Source organism: Cuculus canorus, chromosome 2 (assembly GCF_017976375.1).
Source record: "Cuculus canorus isolate bCucCan1 chromosome 2, bCucCan1.pri, whole genome shotgun sequence".
Lineage (NCBI taxonomy): Eukaryota > Metazoa > Chordata > Aves > Cuculiformes > Cuculidae > Cuculus > Cuculus canorus.
The window spans coordinates 139,449,695-139,472,133 of NC_071402.1; the positions used below are offsets into that span (position 1 = coordinate 139,449,695).

The 22,439-nt window shown below is 35.4% G+C and overlaps 1 protein-coding gene across 5 annotated transcripts in view; it reads left to right on the forward strand.

Moving 5' to 3' along the window:
- The first annotated feature begins 213 nt into the window (after positions 1 to 213).
- SLC39A12 (solute carrier family 39 member 12) overlaps positions 214 to 22,439 on the forward strand; it is a 50,999-nt gene continuing 28,773 nt past the window's right edge. Inside the window, exons 1-9 of one of the 5 annotated variants that reach the window (XM_054057349.1) lie at positions 214 to 328; positions 1,452 to 1,804; positions 5,496 to 5,777; positions 8,194 to 8,401; positions 10,640 to 10,842; positions 15,020 to 15,191; positions 17,873 to 18,045; positions 19,307 to 19,459; positions 20,662 to 20,769. In XM_054057349.1, coding sequence (XP_053913324.1) covers positions 1,535 to 1,804; positions 5,496 to 5,777; positions 8,194 to 8,401; positions 10,640 to 10,842; positions 15,020 to 15,191; positions 17,873 to 18,045; positions 19,307 to 19,459; positions 20,662 to 20,769 — 1,569 coding nt within the window. In that variant the 5' untranslated portion in view covers positions 214 to 328; positions 1,452 to 1,534. Of the gene's footprint in view, positions 329 to 1,449; positions 1,805 to 4,281; positions 4,429 to 5,495; positions 5,778 to 8,193; positions 8,402 to 10,639; positions 10,843 to 15,019; positions 15,192 to 17,872; positions 18,046 to 19,306; positions 19,460 to 20,661; positions 20,770 to 22,439 lie in introns of those variants that run through there. The other 4 variants (XM_054057351.1, XM_054057352.1, XM_054057350.1 and 1 more) reach the window with 4 other exon arrangements.

A 22,439-nucleotide genomic window follows, 5' to 3' on the forward strand; every position in this document is an offset into this window, starting at 1 on the left:
TCAAGAGATTTTATATATCTTGCACTGCTAAAATAGACTGTTTACATAAAATAACTACCAAAACATGTGAAATACATTCAGTAATATGATGTTTAAAACTTGCCAAGAAGATCATGTACTAATTCCTATCCACCTTCATTGTTACCTTAAGAGCAGCTCTCTCCATAGCAACCGAAAACTTTTCAAGGCAGCAATAAACTAATCCTCTCCAGCTTCCAGAGCACCATCAAGGAATTTTAAAAACATTGGACTTCCAGCACCTAAATACTTCTGAGAATTCAGAAGGCCACAAAGCTAGATACACAAGCATTCTTTTTTCTTTCAGAAGGTAAGAAAATAATATTTAGAAATAAGTGCATCCTTGTAACAATAATACATGTTCCTAACTGTTAACAGCAAAATATAGCTGAACACCAAAATATTTCCTAACATCTAGAATAATACTAACCTTTATCTGAGTGAATGCAAATTTGAATTCAGCAGGTTGTTTTTTTTCATTTTAAATACTTTGCTAGCAGATTTTCCTTTAAAATAAAACACACGTATCATATTGCAGTTAAAAGAAGCTGAAGTTATGTGTGGCTGCTTAACACATGTGCTTTATCATCTGGAAATATATGTCACTGCCAACATCTGCCCATCGATAAAATGAAAACCTCTTTGTGGAAAACAGAAGTGAAACTTATATATGTTCCTTATTTTTTATATTGAGATAAGCTATTGTTAAAACAAAGGCAATAGTATATTAGGAAGGGTAGTGGCAAGGCAGATTTACAGTACAAAATGTCCTATGCATCTAGAGTTAACAAGTTAACTTTGTTGATTCTGGTGTATTTGTCTTGTTTATTCACTGAGTTCTATGAATGAAATTATTACCTCAGTTTTGTACTTCTTTTGTCCGATTATAAAATATCACTGACTTTTAAGTAAATCCTGTTCAGTCGTGTTTGTTGTTGTACAGCTGGAGCTCAGTAACATCGATAAAGTGTTTTGAAAATAAAATCTGCTCTATGTCATTGCTATGTAATATAATGACTGCACATTCACATCAGAATTAGACTAGTAATTTTTATTTACAGTTATTTTTACTGCTAAAAACCTGTTTCATAATGGAATGAAAGTGAAAGCTATGATATTTTCCTGCTCTTGCTGAAGAGGATTATTAGTCAATGCAATAACATAACACTAAAATCAAAACCATACACTTTACTTTTATGAGGAGGGAAGGGCGCTTTGAGTCAACTGCTTATTGGTAATTCTACAGAAGTTTTAAGGCCATGGTTGCCTTAGTTTCCTGCTGTTCTGGGCTGTAAAGCCCTTACAGGCTCCCTGTTGTTCAAACACAGCTTGTCACTGCAAATCAGCTTAGCTGACCAATTAATAAATCCTTTCAAACATATTGCATTCACACTAATTAAAGGGTTGGGGTTTTTTTCCCCTTTACCATTCAGATTCCTCAGGTTTCAAGTTTAAGCTGTGAAGTGCAAACAACAATCCAACATTCAGTGCAGATCACACACTGCAGGAAGAGGAGATGTGTTTTCTGACCAAGCATCCAGCTCTTGGGGTGGTATGTTCTGCTTTCATATGCAGCGTGCTCATTGCTGAAGGACAGCTTGGGGAAGAGCATGGGCAGGATGGCAGCTCTGCTTCCAGCCGAGGCTATCTGATGGAAGTTTTACGCGTTCTTTCAGCTGACAACACTGAGCTCCACACGAACCACTCACGAGAACTGGTCAAAATGTTACTGGAGAGAGCTGAGTGCCCACAGCGGATTAATGGCACGCAAGAAGATTGTAATCTGGTTAGTGCTTCAATTAATGAGAGATATCTTTACAGGATTGTCAGTGAGTTCTAAATTTATTTATTAGAGTGATACTCTACTGATTACGAAACCTAAACCTGCTTGTCATAGCAGCAAAAAAATGTCCCTGCTTTAATAATTTCATTCTGAATAATTATTATTCATAGTCTGAGCTCTTGAAGAGGTCTTCCAAGTATTTCCTTAAAAATGCCACACTTCAGTTGCATAACACTAATAATTTTCATTTAAAAGATTTTTCTGCTTTACCCCGATCTAACTATAAAAGCACAAGCTTGGATCTTGAATTTGGGACACAGATGATTTCCACTGTGGGAAGACAGAGGTAAAAACTGGGACCAGTTCTGCCACTCTTTTTTTTGTTTTGAATTTTAATTGATAAAAACTAAATACAGATAGATTTGACTCAGGTTTAGGTGCCACTTCACTGAAATACTAAAGATTTAGGGGACGGTTTTGGTAAGCAGTTCAGGTCAAGGAAAATAAAAGGCAGAACAACAAATCTTACAAATCCAAATTGGAACTGGAAATAGTCCAAGGTACAGCTTCAGAGAAGGTTTTATTGCCTAGTTCAGTTGAGACTGTTTTTCAGAGCTGATTCCTAATTTGAAAAAGAAAGGAGCAAGTGCAATAAAATCATAGATTCTGGTAGGATGGAGACAGTGCTAAGTAAGAAATCTAGCTGAAAGTCATTACAAAGGACTTGGACAGTCTTAACTTTGACTAACACTATTGTAGCTCTGGCATTGTTCAGACCTACATACAGCAGGGTCACTTTATAGTAGAATTATGAGGATAGTCATAAAGGTGAAAACCTTCACAATACACTTTTCTTGGCAATCCTCTTGTACAGTTGACAACTATTCACTTAATTGGCTCTTTCTGCTAATGCTCCTATTTTTCACGTGAGCCCCAATACGAAATTTCATGCATAAATAATGTATCCCTTGTTCTGTTATTCCCTAAATAGGCAATTTTGTATAAAGGAGATTGTGCAGTTTTTCTCTTTGTGCACGTGGACAGTGGATAGGTGCCAGATATGGACCCAGATCAAAAGCTGAGAATGCATTAAACCGTGATTGGTATATAGTCCTCCGAGACTTCATAAAACAGGGATCTAGGACTTGTTCTCCCTCTTTGTTTAGTTTCTCTGGACTACTGTATTTTTTCATGTATTTGTGATGTATTTGTGGAGAGTGTGCCCACTGTGTACTTAGATGGAAGAAATTTAAGTGAAACTTAGCTGGGGTTTACTTTGGTCAGGACTTCCATTATATTTAGTCTTCATCTTGGAAATTTCCTGTGAGAAGAACTTGAATTCATTGTTTCCAGTACCTCTCAGTGTTGGCTGTGTTAGTAGAACTGCACACATCCTGCACTGCCAGTGCCACGTGAACACAGTTTTCAACAGAAAATCCATGAGAGAGAGGCAGCATCTTCAGCCACGCGCAGCCCCTGTGGCACTGTACTGAAATCTTGCAAGATGACTTAGCAAGCTTTGGTAAAACAAGTTAGCAAAAATCATGTGAGAAGCACTATCCTTCAAGATTGTCAAGATCTGAAACAGAATGCCCCTTCTTAGCTTGGTATTTTCTTTTGCATACTTGTTGGGAATAGCTAATTGATTTCAGACTCAACTTTCCCTTCTAAATCCAGGATTCCAGTCACACCACATGATTTTGTTTTCAGGTTTAGGTTTTTTTTTTTTATTTTTTCTTATTTCTCCAGTGGGCATTTCAAAGTAGTGAAGTTTAGCACTTTTTTAAAACTCATTTTTTGTTTATTGTTACATAGGAACCCCAAGACTCCAAGCAGGGGCTAGCAGCTAGAATGACATCTAACACTTCTTTGTCTCCTAAGCACACAAAAGTCATATATTTCTTGCAGTAATAAGATAATTTTTTCTAACTTTTGGCCTCTTAAAGAAAAGAAACTCAGAATTTAGAGCACAAGTTCAAAGTTGGCCTCTTTTTTAAAGCAAATAAGCATTTCTAAACCAAAGCCATGCAGATGTTTATTCCTGTAAAATATTAATAGCAGCAAAATAACCAGCAATGAACCAATTTATATCCTCTTGATATCTCCTCAAGGGTCACTCTCTATGGGTGACCCATATGCTATGGAGTAGCTCATCTTTTAAAATGCAGCTGCTTCTTCCAATTAGCAGTTTCCTTTTCAGTCGATCTCCTTTCAAGAACAAACAACAGCCTCCCTGATTACAATTTATCTTCTTGTGTTTTGAAATATTATAATAGTCTTTGGGACAGAAAACAGAATAGCCATAACCCTCCTAGTCCAAATACTAATGCTCAGAGATATGCATTAGAAAAAGTTAGAATTATAGATCTTCACAGAAAATGTAGACAGGACACAGTGTATCATTGTGAAGTCTAGTTTATTTATGAGTCTAAATATTTAATGTGGCAATTACCACCTACCATTCTCTGTTTTTTTTTTAGACTGAGTATTGAGAATTTTTTATTAGAGATATTTCTATTAAAATGTAGCAGCCCTCTCAGCTCCTCCAACAAACATTACCTTCCGAACACAATGTGTGCTTTCGATTTTACTCATCTTCTATGTAGGAAAATGAGCTAATCTACAAGGTAAGCCACACTGACCAACACATCGTGCCTGTGGCCATTTACGATTTAATCTCACAAACTAGGTTCTGTCTGGGTTCATGGATTTATTAGAGTCCAAATTTGATCCTCCCATAGTACCTTTATGTGTTTTAGTTTCTTCTCCGAAATATACAGTCTATCTGCTCTACCATAATAGTTGAGATTAGTTTACAAGCCTATAATGTGCTTGAAAAGGAGCCATTTGGAAAAAACAGCTACACAACAAATGACAATATTTACAGGATCTCTTCAAGAAAGAGCCTTTGTTCTGGAATTCATTATATTATTTCCCTTAGCCTGACATAGAACTCTATTAGTTTTCTGGTCTAACTTTAAATACTAACTTTTGCTTGAGCTAGCAAATGTTTCTGGAAAGTGTGTTTGTAACAAGAAAAATGGAGGGGTTTATATATATATATATATATGTATTAAAAAAATCTGTGCTCAGATAGAGAGCCTGCACAGAGCGAGTGTATCATTTTATTTCCTCTTGAAATGCATTTGGAGGACTAAATGGTATAGAGACCTGGTACTGGCTCTGAACTGGACCAAATTGTTTGAGTTAACAGAATTCATTGAGAAAAAACAAAATCAGCTATATGATTGCAAGGCCAATTAAGTCTTTTAACAGTGCATTGCATCTTATATAACTTCTGTTTACACACCCTGAATTAACTACCCGCAGGTGAAAATATGAATAGCCTTAGCCTAAGCAGAAATATAATCTGTTGAGTCCAGTGGAAGACTTTCAGTTCTCTACAACCATTGATCATAGTTAGTCCTGTTATCTAGTAAGTCTTAAATCTGTTGGGTATTTGAGATTTCTCAAAACCAGAAAGGGCTTCAGAAAAAAAACGCAATGCAATCTTGCAGCCATAGAACTATGATGAATTTCCTGCAGCCTTCTCCTGCCATTCCATCAGTGTAGGCTTAAGTTCAGTCCTTTAAATATAAGACTTGTATTCTCCTGTACTCCTCTCTAATTGTATTTGCAGATGATTTGTAGTGTGTTACTTGAGTTGAATTTCCACTTATTTTTATTTTTTCAGTGCCTTGAACCAGATGCTTTATTACTAATAGCTGGTGGGGATTTAGAAGACCATCTCAGTGAAGAAGTATTTGAGAGAATTTCTCTTATTCTTCTTTACTACATTCTTCATCAGAGAGATGTATGTTCTTCAGAACTCAGCTTGAATAATATGGATTATAAATTTTACCTGCAGAGTATGCTCAGTTTAAGAGATGATGAAGACCATTATTATTTTTCACGGAATGAAACTGAAGATATTTTGGCCTCAGTAAGGCAACACTTTAAAACTTCTGAAACGCAGGTAAAGAAAGCATAAGGAAAAATAACTTCATATTAATTACCAATAATAGCCTTTGAGGCTGAACATAGATCTTTTGTTGTACATGTTATTTAATACTAGCTGCCTTATTGACTTGCTTATGGCATGTGCTAGCACTTCCATAAGATTCACTGAGACATGGCTGGGGAGACAGCACATATCAGGGACCATTCCCAGCAGGTATTTTAGATGCAGTTATCATGCTTAGGCCAAATGGAAAAGGGCATAGTAGTGCAGATGTAAGATATTGTGCTTGGCTTCAAGGACAGAAAATGCTTTCTTATCTGTTGTACTTATTAGTGTACATTATTAGTAGCGATTGTATTTAAATGAACAGCTCCAAAGCTCCAACTGTATAGTAGGAATTGTGAATCATTTCACTGTGTTTGGATATTTGGCAGGCCCTGGACTTCCATGCCCATCCAAAGCAGATTAGAATAAGGTATCTCTCCAAAGATATGATGGCTGCCTTCATCTGGGGCACATACGTTTGTGACTAATTATCTACCAGCATGAATACACATTGTAGAAAGAATATTACTGATAAGCTTAAATTAAAAGTTAAAAAAAACACCCAAATCATATTGAGTATATTCAGCTGAAAACATCCTTTTAAAGCAGGAAACTTACAACTGGTTTTCTCACCACTGTTTACTATTCCTTATCTTAAATAGGGTCTATAAAATAATAGAATAATATTCTAGAGTTCACAGTCTAAAGAAAAACTGTTTTCCTTGTAATGGCTATTAAAATAAGATTTTACCAGATTAGATAAAACATAGAGTATTGGTTGACCTGCTATGAGAAGCCCCTTAGATCTGTTCATAATATACAGAAATTCTATTTATTGCAGCTTTTGAATTTGCCCTTTTCTTCTTCATTTCATTAGATTTTAATTTGCACCACACTGTAGTAGATTTTCCTATTCAAACAGAAGATGGGTAGGAGTCCTGGCTGTGCAGCAGAATGCTGAGGGCCTCCAGTTCCTCTTCTGTGTTCTTTGTGCAATTGTTTCCCTTCATAAATTATTCATTGACCAGCTCTTTTGGTTCTGAGTCTTGGTGAACGTGCTGATTTCCAAGAACTCCAGTGGTATCTGGGCAACTGTAAAGAGGCATTGGTGGGTATTTGGCGTGTCAAGATAGAATAACAATCCGTAAAGTGCTTTACTGTGTGTTTTGTTTGTTTATGCTGGCAGTATAATCAATTGTCAAGCCTGGTCAGTAACTAAGACTTGTCTGCTCACTGACCTGAGGGAAAAAAGGTTATTTTTCTGGAAGGTATTCCACATATTGTAGGCAATCTAATGCTTAGAATCACAACACTTGAGTTATGAAAAATGTCCAGTGATGCAGTGTAATAATAGAAGAGTAGCATTTTTAGTGATTCTTTATATGTTTTGGTTTTACAGAAAATATCATCTTCCCAGTCATAGCAGCTAATATATTATTTCAAATAAACATAAATTTTGGGTTGTGGAAATGTAAATGTGTAATGGATGGATGGGAAAAGAAATGCCAGCCTCTTCTCAACAGTGTTTAAAGCACATATACATAGAGAGATGAGTATGTGTAAAATAAGGTATTACTGTACTGGTTCTTCTAGATGACTTTTCAATTTAGTTAATATAGGTTAGAGACAAATTACCATATATAATTTCTGCCAAGTTTTTCTGTTTCCCTCAAACTCCAACTATTTGCAGTGAGAATAAGCAAGGCAGGCAGAAATGGAAGAAAACAGGGATAAGTTACCAGTGAACTGAGAGATCTGTACTCTGCTATCTCACTTCAGACCTGTACACAGCCACACACATGGGTGTACCTGACTGTCTGCTTCTCTTGTTTGGTCACCCAGCAAGGAAGTCGCTGTTTATCTGCAGAATTATATGTTTCCATATTGTCCCCAGATAACTGCCCCTTAATGAATTATTAATTCCATTTAATAGAAAGGGAACTAAAATCATTAAGAGAATTATTTCTGAAGTTTAAGATAAAGAGTTAAAATATGTACTATTTGAGTCAATTTCTTGTGCTCTAACAGAATTTACTTCTTTTCCTGCCACTTTCTGGACGTAAATGTAAATGCAAGTGGGGAAGACACCGGAATAATAGAAACAGCATGACAATAACACTGAGCAAAAATAACCTGAATGAAGGGCTATACTTCTTCCCTGACAGATACTAAGTAAAATTTCAGGCTTTTTTATTCTCTGTCTGTTCTCCTAGAATGTCCTCTATTTCATATTTGCCATCCTGCTGTCAATTACAACATCAATCTTAGTATTCTTTTCTACTCTTACTGTCTGTAAAAGTGTTTTCTCTTGTTTCTCCTCCTGTCACTCTGTTATCTAAGTGGAGGTGACCAGGGCTGTCTTCATGCTGCTTTCTCCTGATTTCAGTGTGTTGATGTGAGTGCTCTGGAGAAAAATGCTGATATAATGGGCAGAGATGGCGCTGATGAAAACACTCTTCCACGCCTGGCTGCTTTAATCATTACTCTGGCTCTCAAAGGAGTCTGTATGGGGAAAGCAAGTTTGCCCTCCTCAGAATTCTTTATAAAATATATCTTCAATTCTCTAAACAGTACCACTGAGCTCCAAGTGACAGGTAAGCTATTTATTTGTCTCTAGTCGTCTTTTGTAACACACATTTGATGTATACTATATTTAAATGCCTAAAAGACATTTTCCAGTTCATTTAAGATTTTTAAATGCCATTTAATTTTAGAGATGTTGAGTAGTGTCTTTTAAATTTAAAAACAAGGTTTGAAAATCAACTCCTTATTTTGACAATTCTCTGAGAAATATAAAACAAATTGTGACCCTGGTTATTAAATGTGTACTGTCACGTTAATTTATGACTTAATTGCTCAGCACAGCCTGAACTACCCAAGAGAGCTCTGAAAGAAGCACTCTAGCTGTGAGGGCAGATTTCGCTGGGGCCTCACTTACCTTGCTCCTTTATCCAGATCTTGATATATTGCAAGGTTCATTTAGGGGTAGATGGGATAATTCTTGTACAGTAGCCAGATTAGACACCTTAGTCACTCACACCTCCTTGTAGACATACCCCCAGAAGAGATGAAATAGACACAAGCCACTCTGTTTTGACCAAATTTTCTCTGATATCTGCCTAGTGTACCTGAAAACACCTTTATAGTTCATGCTTCCCTACTCATCTTCTGATCTTAGTACTCAGTCAATGAGTCTGGAATATGCAAAGTTAATTTTCCTCTGGAGCTCTGTTGCTAGATGTATCAGAAATGCTACTTAACTATAAATAAATAGAAGTGTAAGAAAGTTCCAGGTGGTCCAAAAATAGAAAACACCAGTCTTGAGGTCTCAGCAGCTGCTATTAAGTTCTGTAAAAGATTCTGCATGCTTAGCAGCTTAGGAAGGTAAATCATCAACTCAGGGGCTACAATGAATTTAGAAGGCTATTATAAGACATCTACTTTTCTTTATTTGTGGTAACTGCTCATAGAAACAGTTTTCAAAGGACTTTTAAAATTTAAATTAAGTATAGATTAAAACAGCTTAAGAAGTTGAATTAAGCAGAGCTAAAAACATTTTTACCACTCTGAGGTTACATAGAGGTACATTGGATCACAAAATAAAAAAGAACGAAATCCTCAGCCCTAAACTTGGACTCCCAGACTGTACTTGCATAAAATGGTTTTGTAGTAAAATCCTTCCTTTAAAATTGCCAAGCCAGATCATATAAAATAATTAGCTCAAAAGAATGGATGGAGCCATCTGCGTACAGTGCTACTAAATAGTTATATATGGTGAAATCCAGGCCCCAGCGAAGACAATAGCAAAACTTTATGACTGGTGGAGTTAGGGCATCATTTGGAGAAACAAAAAAATATTCTTAACCAATTTGTTACAGTGTAAGTAAATTTTAAGCCTAAACTAATTAAGTTGTCCCGTTAAATTTATGTAAATTCTTAATAGTAGCTATAGGAAAGAGCAAGGAAGTGGCAGCATGAAAAAAAAAAATAGAGTTCACTACATTTAGAAAAAAAAATCTAGCTTCAGCTCCATTCAAATCTGTTTGCTCGAGACAAAGAAAGTAGAGAAACATCTTATCACAAGCCTTTTTTATGCCATTTGCTTTTTCTGAATAACAACATTAACAAAATAAAGGATTATCACATGGAAACATTCTTAATCTCATTAATCTAAATTCCTTTGAAATTAGTCCGTGGACTGCCTTTGTTCCCAATGGGCAAACTCAGATTTACCAAAACTGTCACTGTGGCTTCGTCTTGAAAATGCAGAAGTGAAGAAAGGTGACATACAAGACAGACAGGGTAGAGCACGTCCCCTAATATAACAAAGCATTTCATCAGCAGGCACAGCCATTGCACTCAAATTATGTGATGGCATAAAACCTCTGCACTGTTTGGATTAGGGGTCCTGCATCCCTCCCTCCTACTTCAAGACTGTCAACACACATGCTTCCAGATTACCAACTTCATTAAAAGAGAGAGAAAATCCAGTGACCTGTGTTCTGTTTCTGAGGTGTGAAGGACAGCAGAGCATCCTGAAGATTGCTTTTAGGATGCCCTATAGAGAAAGCATCCTTCCTCCTGGCCTTTCTGGACTATCTAACTACCTGGCTGTGGCAACCTGAAAATTTGAAGAATGGTGAAGCTATTTAGCAGCAAATTGTGCATAACTTTGACAGAGACCAACAAATGAATGGAAGATGAATAGCTTTTCAGTCATGAGGAGCTGAATTAGTGACAAAACTAACAAAATGTTAACAATTACTTTTGGTTTAATCTTTAAAATGTGTATTTTCCCATGGTAACATATCTATTTTCTAATGAATTACTAGAACTAGAACAACTACTAAACATGCTTACAGCCAAAAAGGCCTGCACTGTAAATGGACAACTCCACGGTCACAAAAGAAGACGTTATGGTATGGTAAGCAGAGATATTGGAAACAGAAATATTCGAGTTAAAGGAAACCATACAAAAGGAGACTACCTGAAACGCTATTTTGAAGATCATGAAAGGAACACAGATTGGGACCAGGTTAATTTTTTTTTGTTATTACAGTACTAGTCACAGAATTTCAGTGATAAAAGTTCAAATCACTTTGCAAACACTGCATTTTTTCTTTACTAGTATTTATTAATTTGATAAATTCATGTAGATACTGATAAAAATATATTTTTGTATATTTATTTTTGTTCAAGTACTAGTTGGGGAAGAATTTTATTAATGCTGAATGTGCGATTACAGTAGCTAGGAAATGCTAGCTACTGTACACTAATGTTCCTACGTACATTTTTTTTAAAGGCTCCTGTAAACTGAAAATTGGGCATTTCCAGGCATTCTTAATAGCCATCCCATCGCTTGAGTCCAGAATCCTTCTTTAGAGAGTATAGAGTCTGTAAGACAGAACTTTAGTTACTATCCCATACCCTCTTTAAGGGCTTTGAAGGACAGTGGTTCATTGCAGGTGATTTTATCCTTGTTATAAAGTTTTAAAAATAAATAAATTGTGTTTATAACAATGATTAAAATAATAACAGAATTTAGATTGGAATACATTCCTTAGGAAAAAAAGGAGACTTCCAAGTACATACTTTCTATGTATTTTGACATATATATTTGAAATATATACTTCAAAGAATGTGTTTCTATTGTTTTCATTTCTTTACAATTGAAGTTAACTCAGAGGCAATATTTCCTCTCCATTTAGGAGAACAAGAGATATGCAATTGACTTTTGCTGTGTGGTCATTTCATGTTGTGGAACTGAGAGGAATGCCATCTGGTTAAATGCCACATCGATATTTATTTCTGTAATTTTACTGCATTTGGAATACATAATCTATCAGTATGTTTATTTCCTTCCAACTGACCACAGAGTCATGCTGATCAGCATTATGAGGCATTTAATATGAGGCATTTAATAAGTCTCAAAATCATTTTAAATGAAGGTCATTTTCAATGTGTTTCATCTTGATTTTAAATTATGAGGGACAGAGTTCGTAAGACATCTTTTGGATTCTTGAACTTCTGAGACTGTCTCTAACTCAAAAGATAAGTGTGGAAGGGAGTTATCTGAGGCTTGGGAGTCAAACTGAGAGCCAAATGTTCTACACAGATAAAAAAACATCACAAAGATACATTTGGAGAGAAGATAATTTCTCTTCTGTGTTAGTTTCTAGTTTGCTGGGTTTATTTCATTCCTCTCCTTTCTAGCAATGTCTATTTTCTTTGACATATCATTTTATTAGAAGGCTTCGTGTTTCAGTGTTGTGTTGCTAATTTTGTCTCCTGCTTTCTGCACATATCTATGATAGCCGTTGTGCTTCATTAATAACAGATGCTGCTACATATGAGGCACTGACTTGTTTACGACTTTTGTTTGCTAACTACATCAAGATCTGTAATTGGATTTTTTAGAGAGGAATTATATTTTGAAACATTATCACAGTGAAAAGATCACTACTTTCTTTTTAAATCATCATTGTCACTACTGATTTAAAAAATGCATCTAAGGCAAATAAGTAGTAGATGATCTAATAAAAGCAATAATATTAATTCCATTAAACTATGTCACAATATGTATGTCTTCATTTATTAGTCCTCAATAAAGAAATGTGGACTTGGAAATCCAAATCATCCATCCATCCATCCATCCATCCATCCATGCAGTTTTTCATATCAGAATATGCAAATTTGATTTGTTTCTTCAGTATCATCCTCTAGAAAGTACACACATAGCTGGTTTACTAATGGAGTGTATTCCTTTGCCTCCCTATGTTAAAAATCTTAAACGGCTAGGGCTTGCAACAGGAAAAGGTGCAGGTCCTCATGCCTCGAGACTTACAAGGACATTTTAATAAATAAGCATTAAGAATTATTCTTTTTATGTGACAGCGTAGGCAGTTTGTTTTCCAGATCAGATGTTGCTTTTTCATTTAAAATTCTTGATAATAACACCTATCTAACATCGATTCTAATAACATCAGAATTTAGGTTCACAGTAATTCTGCACTTCATCTTGTCTATCCTACTCCTCAAAACTGGGCTAACATCGAAGTCAGATCAAGTTTCACAGGACCACATTCAGTTGAATTATGAATGTCTCCGAAGATGGAGATTCCACAATCTTTGGGAAACCAGTTGCCAGAGCTTTATTGCCCTCATATTTATAGCTGCAAGTTGGAGTTTTCCCTGATGCAATACCTCTTGTCTCTCATCCTTTTGCTCTACACCTCTAAGAAGGTTCTGGCTCTATTTTCCCTATAACCCCCATCAGATAACGAAGACTTAAGATACCACCCAACACTTTTCTTCTCCAAACCGAACAAACCCAAATCCCTCAGCCTCTCCCTGTACATGACATACTTCAGTTTCCTAGCTTTCTTGGTGGCCTTTCTTGGACTTGCCACAGTTTGCCAGTGTCTTTCTTGTGCGGCTGGTTATATAGCTGAATATAGTCCAGATGTGGACTCGTGTCCTGAGGGGAGGGCAATAACCTTTATCTGTAAACTGCTGGGTACGTTCTTACTTATGCAGCCTAGTACGCAGTTAGCCTTCTTTGTCACAAGGGCACACTGGTAACTCATGTTCAAGTTGTTTGTCAGGATCCCCAGGACTTTTCCTGTAAAGCTACCTTCCAGTCAGTTTTTCCTAGCCTTTATTGATGCATGTGATTATTCCATTGGAAGCACAATAAAATTTTTATAATGATTCTCATGAAGGTCTTGACAGCCCATTTTTTTGGCTTGTGGAGGTTCCTCTAAATAGCAACCATGCCTTTCAATATGTTGACTACTTGTTCCAGCTGGATTTTATCTGTGAATATGATATGGTGAGCTCTGTTCCATCACTCAGTTCACTGATGAAAGAGCGCTGCTCACAGCCATCCACAAGCCAAACTTCCAGCTTGATACTACTTGTCAGTGTTCCCTACTTCTAGACTCTAGAACAGGCAAACTGAAGGTCTTTTCCAGTATGGTAGCTCCTGAACCATCTTCATGCTCTCCTCTTGGAAGCAGAACAGACTAGATCCAGGTGGCAAGATCACCTGTTATCCTGAAGACTTGAATTCAGAAAAAATTTATCAGTGCTCAATTCATATGGATTCTTAGTGAGCTACAATGCACATTTTACTTTACTAATAGATTAAAAAAAGGCATGAAGATTTGGGGGTTTAATTAGGTTATATAAAAGTAATTATAATTACAACTTTTTTATTTAGATAGCAATTTGCTTTCAATAAAACCCCAAGTTTCAGTGATTAGGAAAAGAATATCTATAAATCCCTTGATTCTCAGATGAGGACTAATTTAAATTAAATAATCAAATATTTATTTTTTAATTGAATCACTGCTAATCAGATCAAATAAAAAAATGAAGATTCTACTTTTAATTAAGAGCATTTTTTATCTGGATGACTTTTTTAAAAAGTTCTTACAGAAATTGCCACTAGAACTGTTCTAATGCCAACTGCTCATATTTTTACTATAGTTTTCATCCTGGAGATGAAAAACACATTCTTCTTGAAAATTTCTCAAAATATAAATGTTACCAAGAAAAGTTCCTTGGTTTTTTTTGAGAATGATGTTTCTAACAGAACAAAAGTAGTTGAAATTCTTAAGTACCTCTATTAATGCAATTATTAAATTATCTTTAGACCAAATTTAGACTTTACAGCATCTAGTTTGTTGACCTTAAAGTGACATACAGTTGTTAAAATAGTTTTAAAAAAAACAGCTTAGCTCCAAGTCTTAATAAAGACACAGTACAAGGACAAATTTCAGTAGTGCCTTGATACAAGCAGTGTCTTACAGTAATGACAGTATTATTGCTATTAATACAGTTTTACATTAATAGCTAAGAATATGATCAATGTTAGCATTAAAATGTTTTTGTTAGCACCTATGATAATAAAATATTTTGAGATATTATTATGTCAGATCCTCAAGTTATTAACAAGCTTCAGTAGAAATTGTGCTACTTCATCCCAAAGAGTCTGAAATTTCTGAACTGTATAGTAGTATAATTGGGGAGAGGCAAGAATTAGAAGTAACTGAATTAATTAAAGTAATTTAACCACAAAAGAGTATATGGAAAACAAGGTTTTACTACATTGTATAACCCTGTGTTCTTCTAAGATTTCATATTTAACTTCAGCATTAAATGCAGGTATATGCAAAGTAATCGGTAACTGTATATACTTTTCTACATAGGTCTGTTTCTCTGCCAATGAACTTGTGACGATATTTTTAAAAAATGGTTCTTCCTCCATTTCTAAGGAACACTTCAAGCAAATCAGTCCGGCTATTATTCAGCAACTATTAAGTTGTTCATGTCAGCTTCCTCAATTCAAGCAGACAAAACTTCCAGCAACAGTTTTGGAAAGTGAGTCAAATTGTTATCAGTAAAATATTATGAATGCTCAGACAAAGGGCTTAAATTCTTTAGACATTTCATTCATTGATAAACTTAAACCAAAACTCGATGAGATTTATACACTCTATAATTTATGCACTCTATCATTTCATATCTTACATTTCAGATAATAGTACTATATTGAGAAATGAGGGGATTCAATGATCACTCTTCTATATTAGACAGAATTCTATTTCAACGTGTAAGATTTTAAGCTTTATTTTCTTCATTTCTTAGAGGACTGCTTGATGAAGGCAGCAGGTGATCCATGATAGGTCCTCATTAGTGGATTGCTGGGCAGTAATGATGTTTTTTTGTGAAATTTCCGACAAGTTTATACTGAAATCATCACGTTGCTCTTACATGCAACTTCAAGGTTATGTTACCTGGCATTTTATACCATGATATGGGAAACGCTTGATATAGAAAAGTTCTGTCTGAATATTGTTGTTTTATCATGTTGCATTATTTTACAGCAGAGAAGTTTTGGGGATACTATTGTGGGAAGAAAAACAACCAGAAAACTACTCACATAGGCAGCAGGACTTGTGTGATAGAACTGCAACAAGAACTGAGCTAGAGTTTAACCAGATTGCCTCAGGCTGTTGCAGTTGTAGCCCTCATATGCCACTGCTTCCAAGAATTTCTACCCCATCTGTTCTGCTGAATCAACTTCTTTTGCAACCAATCCCTAGTCCACCCTACCAATAAAAACTCTGAATCTGATCTGACCTAAGAACTTCTTAGTATGTTTCCTGCTTTTACTTTTACTTTAAACCAGTAATGGCTGGAAATTGGTTACAAACATAAGTGTGTTACAGGAAGCATTAATTTCTGTTTGGGGATTTGGGAACTGGGAATGAGCAAAAAGGAGCGGGCATCTAACCATAATCACCTGCATCTAGAGCAGCACTTTTGGGCTATAAATTGATGCCTTCAATACCTTTGCTCTAGTATCTACATGACTAGATCTTTTAGGAATTAGTAAACTTTCCCACATCCTGCTGGCCAAAGATCCTTATGGAACAGCACTTTCCATCTTCAAAATCCGTCTGTACTTTAACCCACAGATGTTAAGCAGCTTGTGGGAATGAGCTGAGCTCTCAGTCCATCGTGCACAGATTAATTGAACTATGTGTGTGAATTAAAAAAAAACATGTTAGACAAGGGAATGGAAGGATACTCATGGATATCCCAAAGAATGGTTATAGGAGAAAGAAACATACAGAATAGGAGGAATCATTATAGCTCCCCAGAAGGCAGAGTCTTTCTTTCTTATGTTATCTCTCGTCTTATCTCTCTTGCTTTTATCTTTTCTGTGCTACATGGATATGCCTATTTTTCAGATGGGAAATCAAGGGACAAAGAAAGAAAGGAATTTACCCAGGTCATATACAAAGTTCATGGCAAACTCACAGTTGAATGAGATTCTCCCAAGTCCAAGGCCATCAGCCTAATCAATGACATTTTAGTGATCTCATAAAGGTGAGAGATCTGCATAGATGAGAAAAGCTGAACTGTACAAACACAGAATGGAATTAATAAAAGCCCTTTCTGCAGCCCTTTTCCTGTGCTTTTTGGCAAATGAAGGTTTCCATGACCACAGGGACACTTCTGACAGCTTGAGGAAGACAAAGGACTTCATGTTTGACCTATGTGTGACCTAGTGACTTGAGCATAGGCTCATTAATTTTATTCTCAGTTCTGTTTTACTGAAAAGCCGTGCTGTTTTGGCCAAGTCACCAAGGCCTGACTTTTGCTAAGTATCTACTATACCCTTGTACTTGGATGCGCAGTCCGTGAAATTTACTGTCTGATTTTATGAGGTGCTGAGCACTTGCCGTGCTATTAAAGTGTGAAACATTAAGTAATACTTTAAAATATTTTGGCATTAGTTCCTTTATGTCTGTTTGTCATCAGCATTCTACCTCCATCATAAGACTTTTATACAGATTAATCAGGATTCATGTTGTGCAAAAGGTTAGAAATATGAGCAGCATTTAAGGTCAAAGAAGTGTAAGAATAACCTTCCAAAAATCCTGGGAACCTGGGAAAAATAGTTGGGTGATCCTGATGTACTAATTAAAGAAGTGGATATCCACAGCACATTTGTAAATATAATTTGGACCAAAAAGTTTATGTTTAGAAAATCAATTAGATGCCTACATTTATCTGAGGTCTTAGGCCTTGGTTTGTTTATTGAATATGATTTAGTTAACAATTTAGTGTTGACTGTAAAGACACACAGGTGTAGTATGTGAAAACACAGAATAGCAAGCATAAATCTATTAAGAAAGGAAGGAAACAGTTGCAGGCCAGCATTCACTGTGCTGCTCTGAGTGTCTCTAATCTGTACAGTCACAGTCTGTTTAGCTCTTTAAGGTCTGTAATTTGGAAGCATTTGACTGTATTACCTGTAAAGCCTTAAAAAACAAATGGTTTTCTAGGCTTCCAATTCTTTCATCTGTGTCACACATGACTAAAAAAAATCTGTGTGGCACAATGAATCATTTCTCTGTGTGTTTGTACACAGAGATGGCAAAACATAGCCTCAAAACCAAATACAAATAGAAATTAAATACTCAAACACAAATATAAACAAGGAATTATTAAAGGTGCCTTTGTTTTGTTTCATTTGTTTTTCCCTGCAGAATATGGTTACAGCACTGTTGCTGTTTTGCTTATTACTATTGGATCTATGTTTGGTACAACCCTCATTTTATTTAACTCCTGTCAAGAAACCTATACGCTCATTTTACAGCTGTTTGTCGGTTTGGCTGTTGGGACCCTTTCTGGAGATGCATTGCTACACCTTATTCCTCAGGTAGGAAATACACGCTTTCATGTTTTTAAAATGCTGATTGATATGTGTACACACATACACAGAAAAATTTCATTTCAACCTGGCTAATGCTCATCTCTTTAAAATAAAGCTTCCCATGAAATCTGTGAACCAACTACTCAGCATTCCCATTACACTTGCGCTCTGTGGTTGAGAAAGATCCCAAGTTTTAATACTCAGAAATCAACAAATAATTAATTCAGAGAAAATAAGATTCCTATTTTCACAAAAGCTTTTCAGAAAATCCACAAGTCCTATGCAAGCCAGGTTCTAGATGTGTATTCTTTCATGAGGCGGATTCTGTAACACATTTTAGGAGAAATTGTTCAAACATTGTATAAAGCATCCACAGTCCCCTCCACATATTGTTCCACAGAACCAGTGCAATTAGCCTAATTAATCCTGCTGCTTAGAACTGTAATAAATCAAATGCTATGATTTTTTCCTAAATTAATAAAATAATTTTTAAGAATAGGTTAGTGTATAAAACAGAACCAAATTTTCCATTGTGTATTCATTTATTTTTGACTCATTTTCCTCTGATATGATATGATATGATATGATATGACTATTCTGAGTAGACTACAACTGGTTATTGGAAGGAAGCTTCACACCTTCACTTGAGTTTCTGGTCAAAATATTCTTTGTGTTGAATGCATGATTTCTAGAAGCAGAACTGGGAGATTGGTTTAAGGAGAGCAATTCTTAGTGACTGTCAGAAAAATGTGTTTCTTTAAGAACACATTTTGAGTGTGAAAGTATTTTCCTTCACCAGTTTTAAGTGATGTATTGAGTAGCCTTCAAAATGCCCACTTTCAGAGCAAAGGAGGGCTTACCATGCTGCACCACTGGGGAAAAAATGGAAGCACACTCACCATCAGAAAGCTTTATGGATTATTTTTTATATTAAATTTACATCTGAAGATGATGTAAGTAACTTTTTAGACTGTAAAGATCAATTTACTCCAAAAAAACCCCAAACTAAAACCAGATATATATTAAAAGGTAATTTAATAAAATTGTCTCTAAAACTCATGTTAAACGCTGAAAGATGATGAAGTGTAACAGAAGCTCTTAATAATTAATTTCATCTATCTATTACTCTCAGTTGATTAGCTTGAAATACAATTTAAATTTGAAAGAGAGAGCAAAAGAAAATTCTGAGAAAAAATTGCATGAACACATAATTGATTGCTCTAAACATTGCCATTTTTAACTTTTTTGATTTATCTCTTTATTTTAGACTCTTGGTTTACATAATCATGAAGCACAAGAGGTAGAACATTTCTATGAGGGGAAAGAATACATTTGGAAACTTCTGGGAATAATTGGAGGAATTCATGGATTTTTTTTAATAGAAAAGTGTTTCTTTCTTTTGGTAACACCACGTGACCAGGTAAAACTCACACAATTTATCTTTTAACAAATCTCATTTATTTTGAGATTTTACAGTGCACAAAATGTTAAAATGAATAGGGAAAATAATTATCATAGGTATGAATTAAATGAAGCCTTATAAACTGCTTTGCAAAGTGCTCTGACCAGATTGACCTTCAGTTTGTATTTTGCTGTGCTGTATGGATATTGTGTGCTTCATAAATATGTCCCATATTTTTATTACTCAAGAAGGAAACAGTCAATTGAATGTGTTCTATAAGCATACTTTCATGACTAGGACTGGAGGAAGTGAAGAGTATGTATCCAAATGAAATAGCAATGTCAGTTGTTTAGGTTGTGTTTGAGGAGGATGAAGACGTAGATTTAAGTACAAGGTATTGTAAAGAATGATATCTTAACATTTCTAGATTGTTTTTGACCCCTATCCCAATAGATTTGAAAACCTCATATTTATGTTGTGGTCAGTAGAACCCTCTCTTATATTAAAAATATCTCCTTGCTTACTGCCATGCTTATAGTAATTCTATTACTCTGTTTCAGTGTGGCTGGTCTCTGAAAATATGATTATGCCCAAGGATATAATGTAACACAAAGTGTGATGGCTCATTAAGTCTCTCAGCATGAGAGGCTATCTTAAAGTCATTTAAGAAAGCTAAGCATTTGCTTATTCTGTTTTACAGAGTGGTTAATGACTGGCCTGATTTAGATGCACAGCAACGAGTCCCAATTCCCACTGTCTTTGAGTCAGCCATATGACTATTATGTGAGGGTAATTGAATGAGACTATTTGGATGATGGTGATATTTTGTTTGTTGTCTGCAGTCCTCTTTGTTATTTATCTGGAGAGAAGGACTTTGTCATCACTCCACAAATTTTTAAACTTGTCCTACTGAGAACTAGATGAATTCTAACAGTTAACGTTTATATCTATCTCAGCTTCAAATTTTAATCATCATTAAAAAAAAAAATAAGTTTTTTCAAATTAGTATGGTTGTCACTGATTTATCTGGTTCACTTTTCAGGGTTTTTTAACAAAATAAGCATTATGAAATGTTCATGTCAACCAACAGCCTTTTTCAATAGGTTTTGTTTTGAGAAAAATAATTTTTATAAATGCAAAACTTTCACAAAAGGCTGAGAAAGACTGCACCTATGTTCATTTGATTTGAGAACTAATTGCAAAGCATCTTCATTCATCAGGGCCTTTCTTTAGTTAATGGGCACTGGGGACATTCCCATGATCTTCCAGTGGAATCTGAATTAAATGAACATTCAGGCAGAGGCAAATCTACTTCAACCATACAGTTGGTAGGTTACCAGTATGACATACTTCCCTAATTTTATGTCCTTCTTTCTCTTTTCCTCAAAAATTGAACCAAATTAATGTAATAAATCAGTATTATTATTTTTAAGTCTTTATTGATTTATCCTTTATTACATGAAATGATTAGCAGGAATCTCTAGATTTTAAGTTTATAATGAAATTTTACAGAGATTTAGAACACAGACATTTAAAATAACTTTTCTGTGTGTATCAGATTGATGTATCAATACCTTTCCTGGACTACCGTTTGTTGGTAAAATAATTGAAGATTTTCCTCCTCCTTTCTTTTCAAAAACATATCATATGTAAATGCAGACTCTCCCATGGGAAAAACTTAAGGACTTTTTGCAGTGAGGGTTAAATGCATAATTAGTGGACAGATGAAATCTTGGACTGAACTTAGGCATTTTTCCACAGATTTGAAGAGCAGCAAAAGCTGGATATCTGGGAATAGTGCTTACTTATAAGAAATTACATAAATTTTTACTGGTCTGTGGATAGTATCCTGACAGATATATCTTTGCAAACTGAATTGACTCTTACCTTTTGACCTTTTTTCTCTTTCCCGATGAATCTCTTCAGCTTATATGTAGCACCTACATACATAGCTTCCCATTTATTTAAATCAGAATCTCCAGAAATCCTGTACTATGTGAACTCCATCTTACTAAGGCAGTTGTGGTGTGTAAGAGCCTCAATGAGCCACTACTAATCTCTCAAACACAGTTGGGAAACTCTCAACTGATTGCAGAACAAACGGTGAAGAATGTTTATGAATTTGTAAGTCTCGTCATAGCTTCCTATTTATAATAATGCATGAGCTTGTCATTCCTCTCAAATGCAAGATCCCCCTAAAATTATGTATAGCTTGCATGAACTATCCTGGCCTAGCTAGTATGTACAACACCGGCCAATTTTTCAGAATCATGTGAGTAATAGTAAGACAAACATTGGTTGACTAAGAAAAGCTTATAAATCCTTCAGATCAGAGATTAGTTTTCCAGTTTTGACTCAGAGTTCAAAGAAGTGGCATGTGAATATATATTATAAGAGAAGTGCAACAATTATTGGAATTCACATGACTGACTGCAATCATGGGAATTAAAGACTTTTATTTTTCCTTTAAAATCTAGAATTTTAAAACCATATCCTTTCCCTTCTCTCCGCATGCCTTTACAGCATGTGCCCCACATCACAATCAAGCTAATACCAGCCAAGAAACATATCCTGTTTGTAGCCAGTACAAATCTCTGCTATACTTCTTGGAGTGGTGACTGCTGTCCCTAATAAAGCACTCTTTCGTGCTGCTGTTTTCTCTTCACTAGCTGCAATAATATCTTTAAAAAGCTTTGTTTTGACCCCAAAAACCCACCAAATGTAGTAATTATGAATTTGGGTTTTATAGTTTCAAACAAACAAGTTTTTTGCCTTATCTCACCCTCGCAAAAATTTCTAATAATTTCTCTAGTCAGAAAGAAAAGCCCTAGGGAGCTAGGGGAAGAGACAGATTCCTCCCTTCTCTCCCCACAGCTGCAATTTCTGTTAAATAAACACTAGGGCTGATGCGTCAAATTAATTCTAGCATAAGGACAAAGATGCTGTCTCTTTGTTCACTTGAAATAAGGGTAATATTCACTCATTGCATTGGAATCTA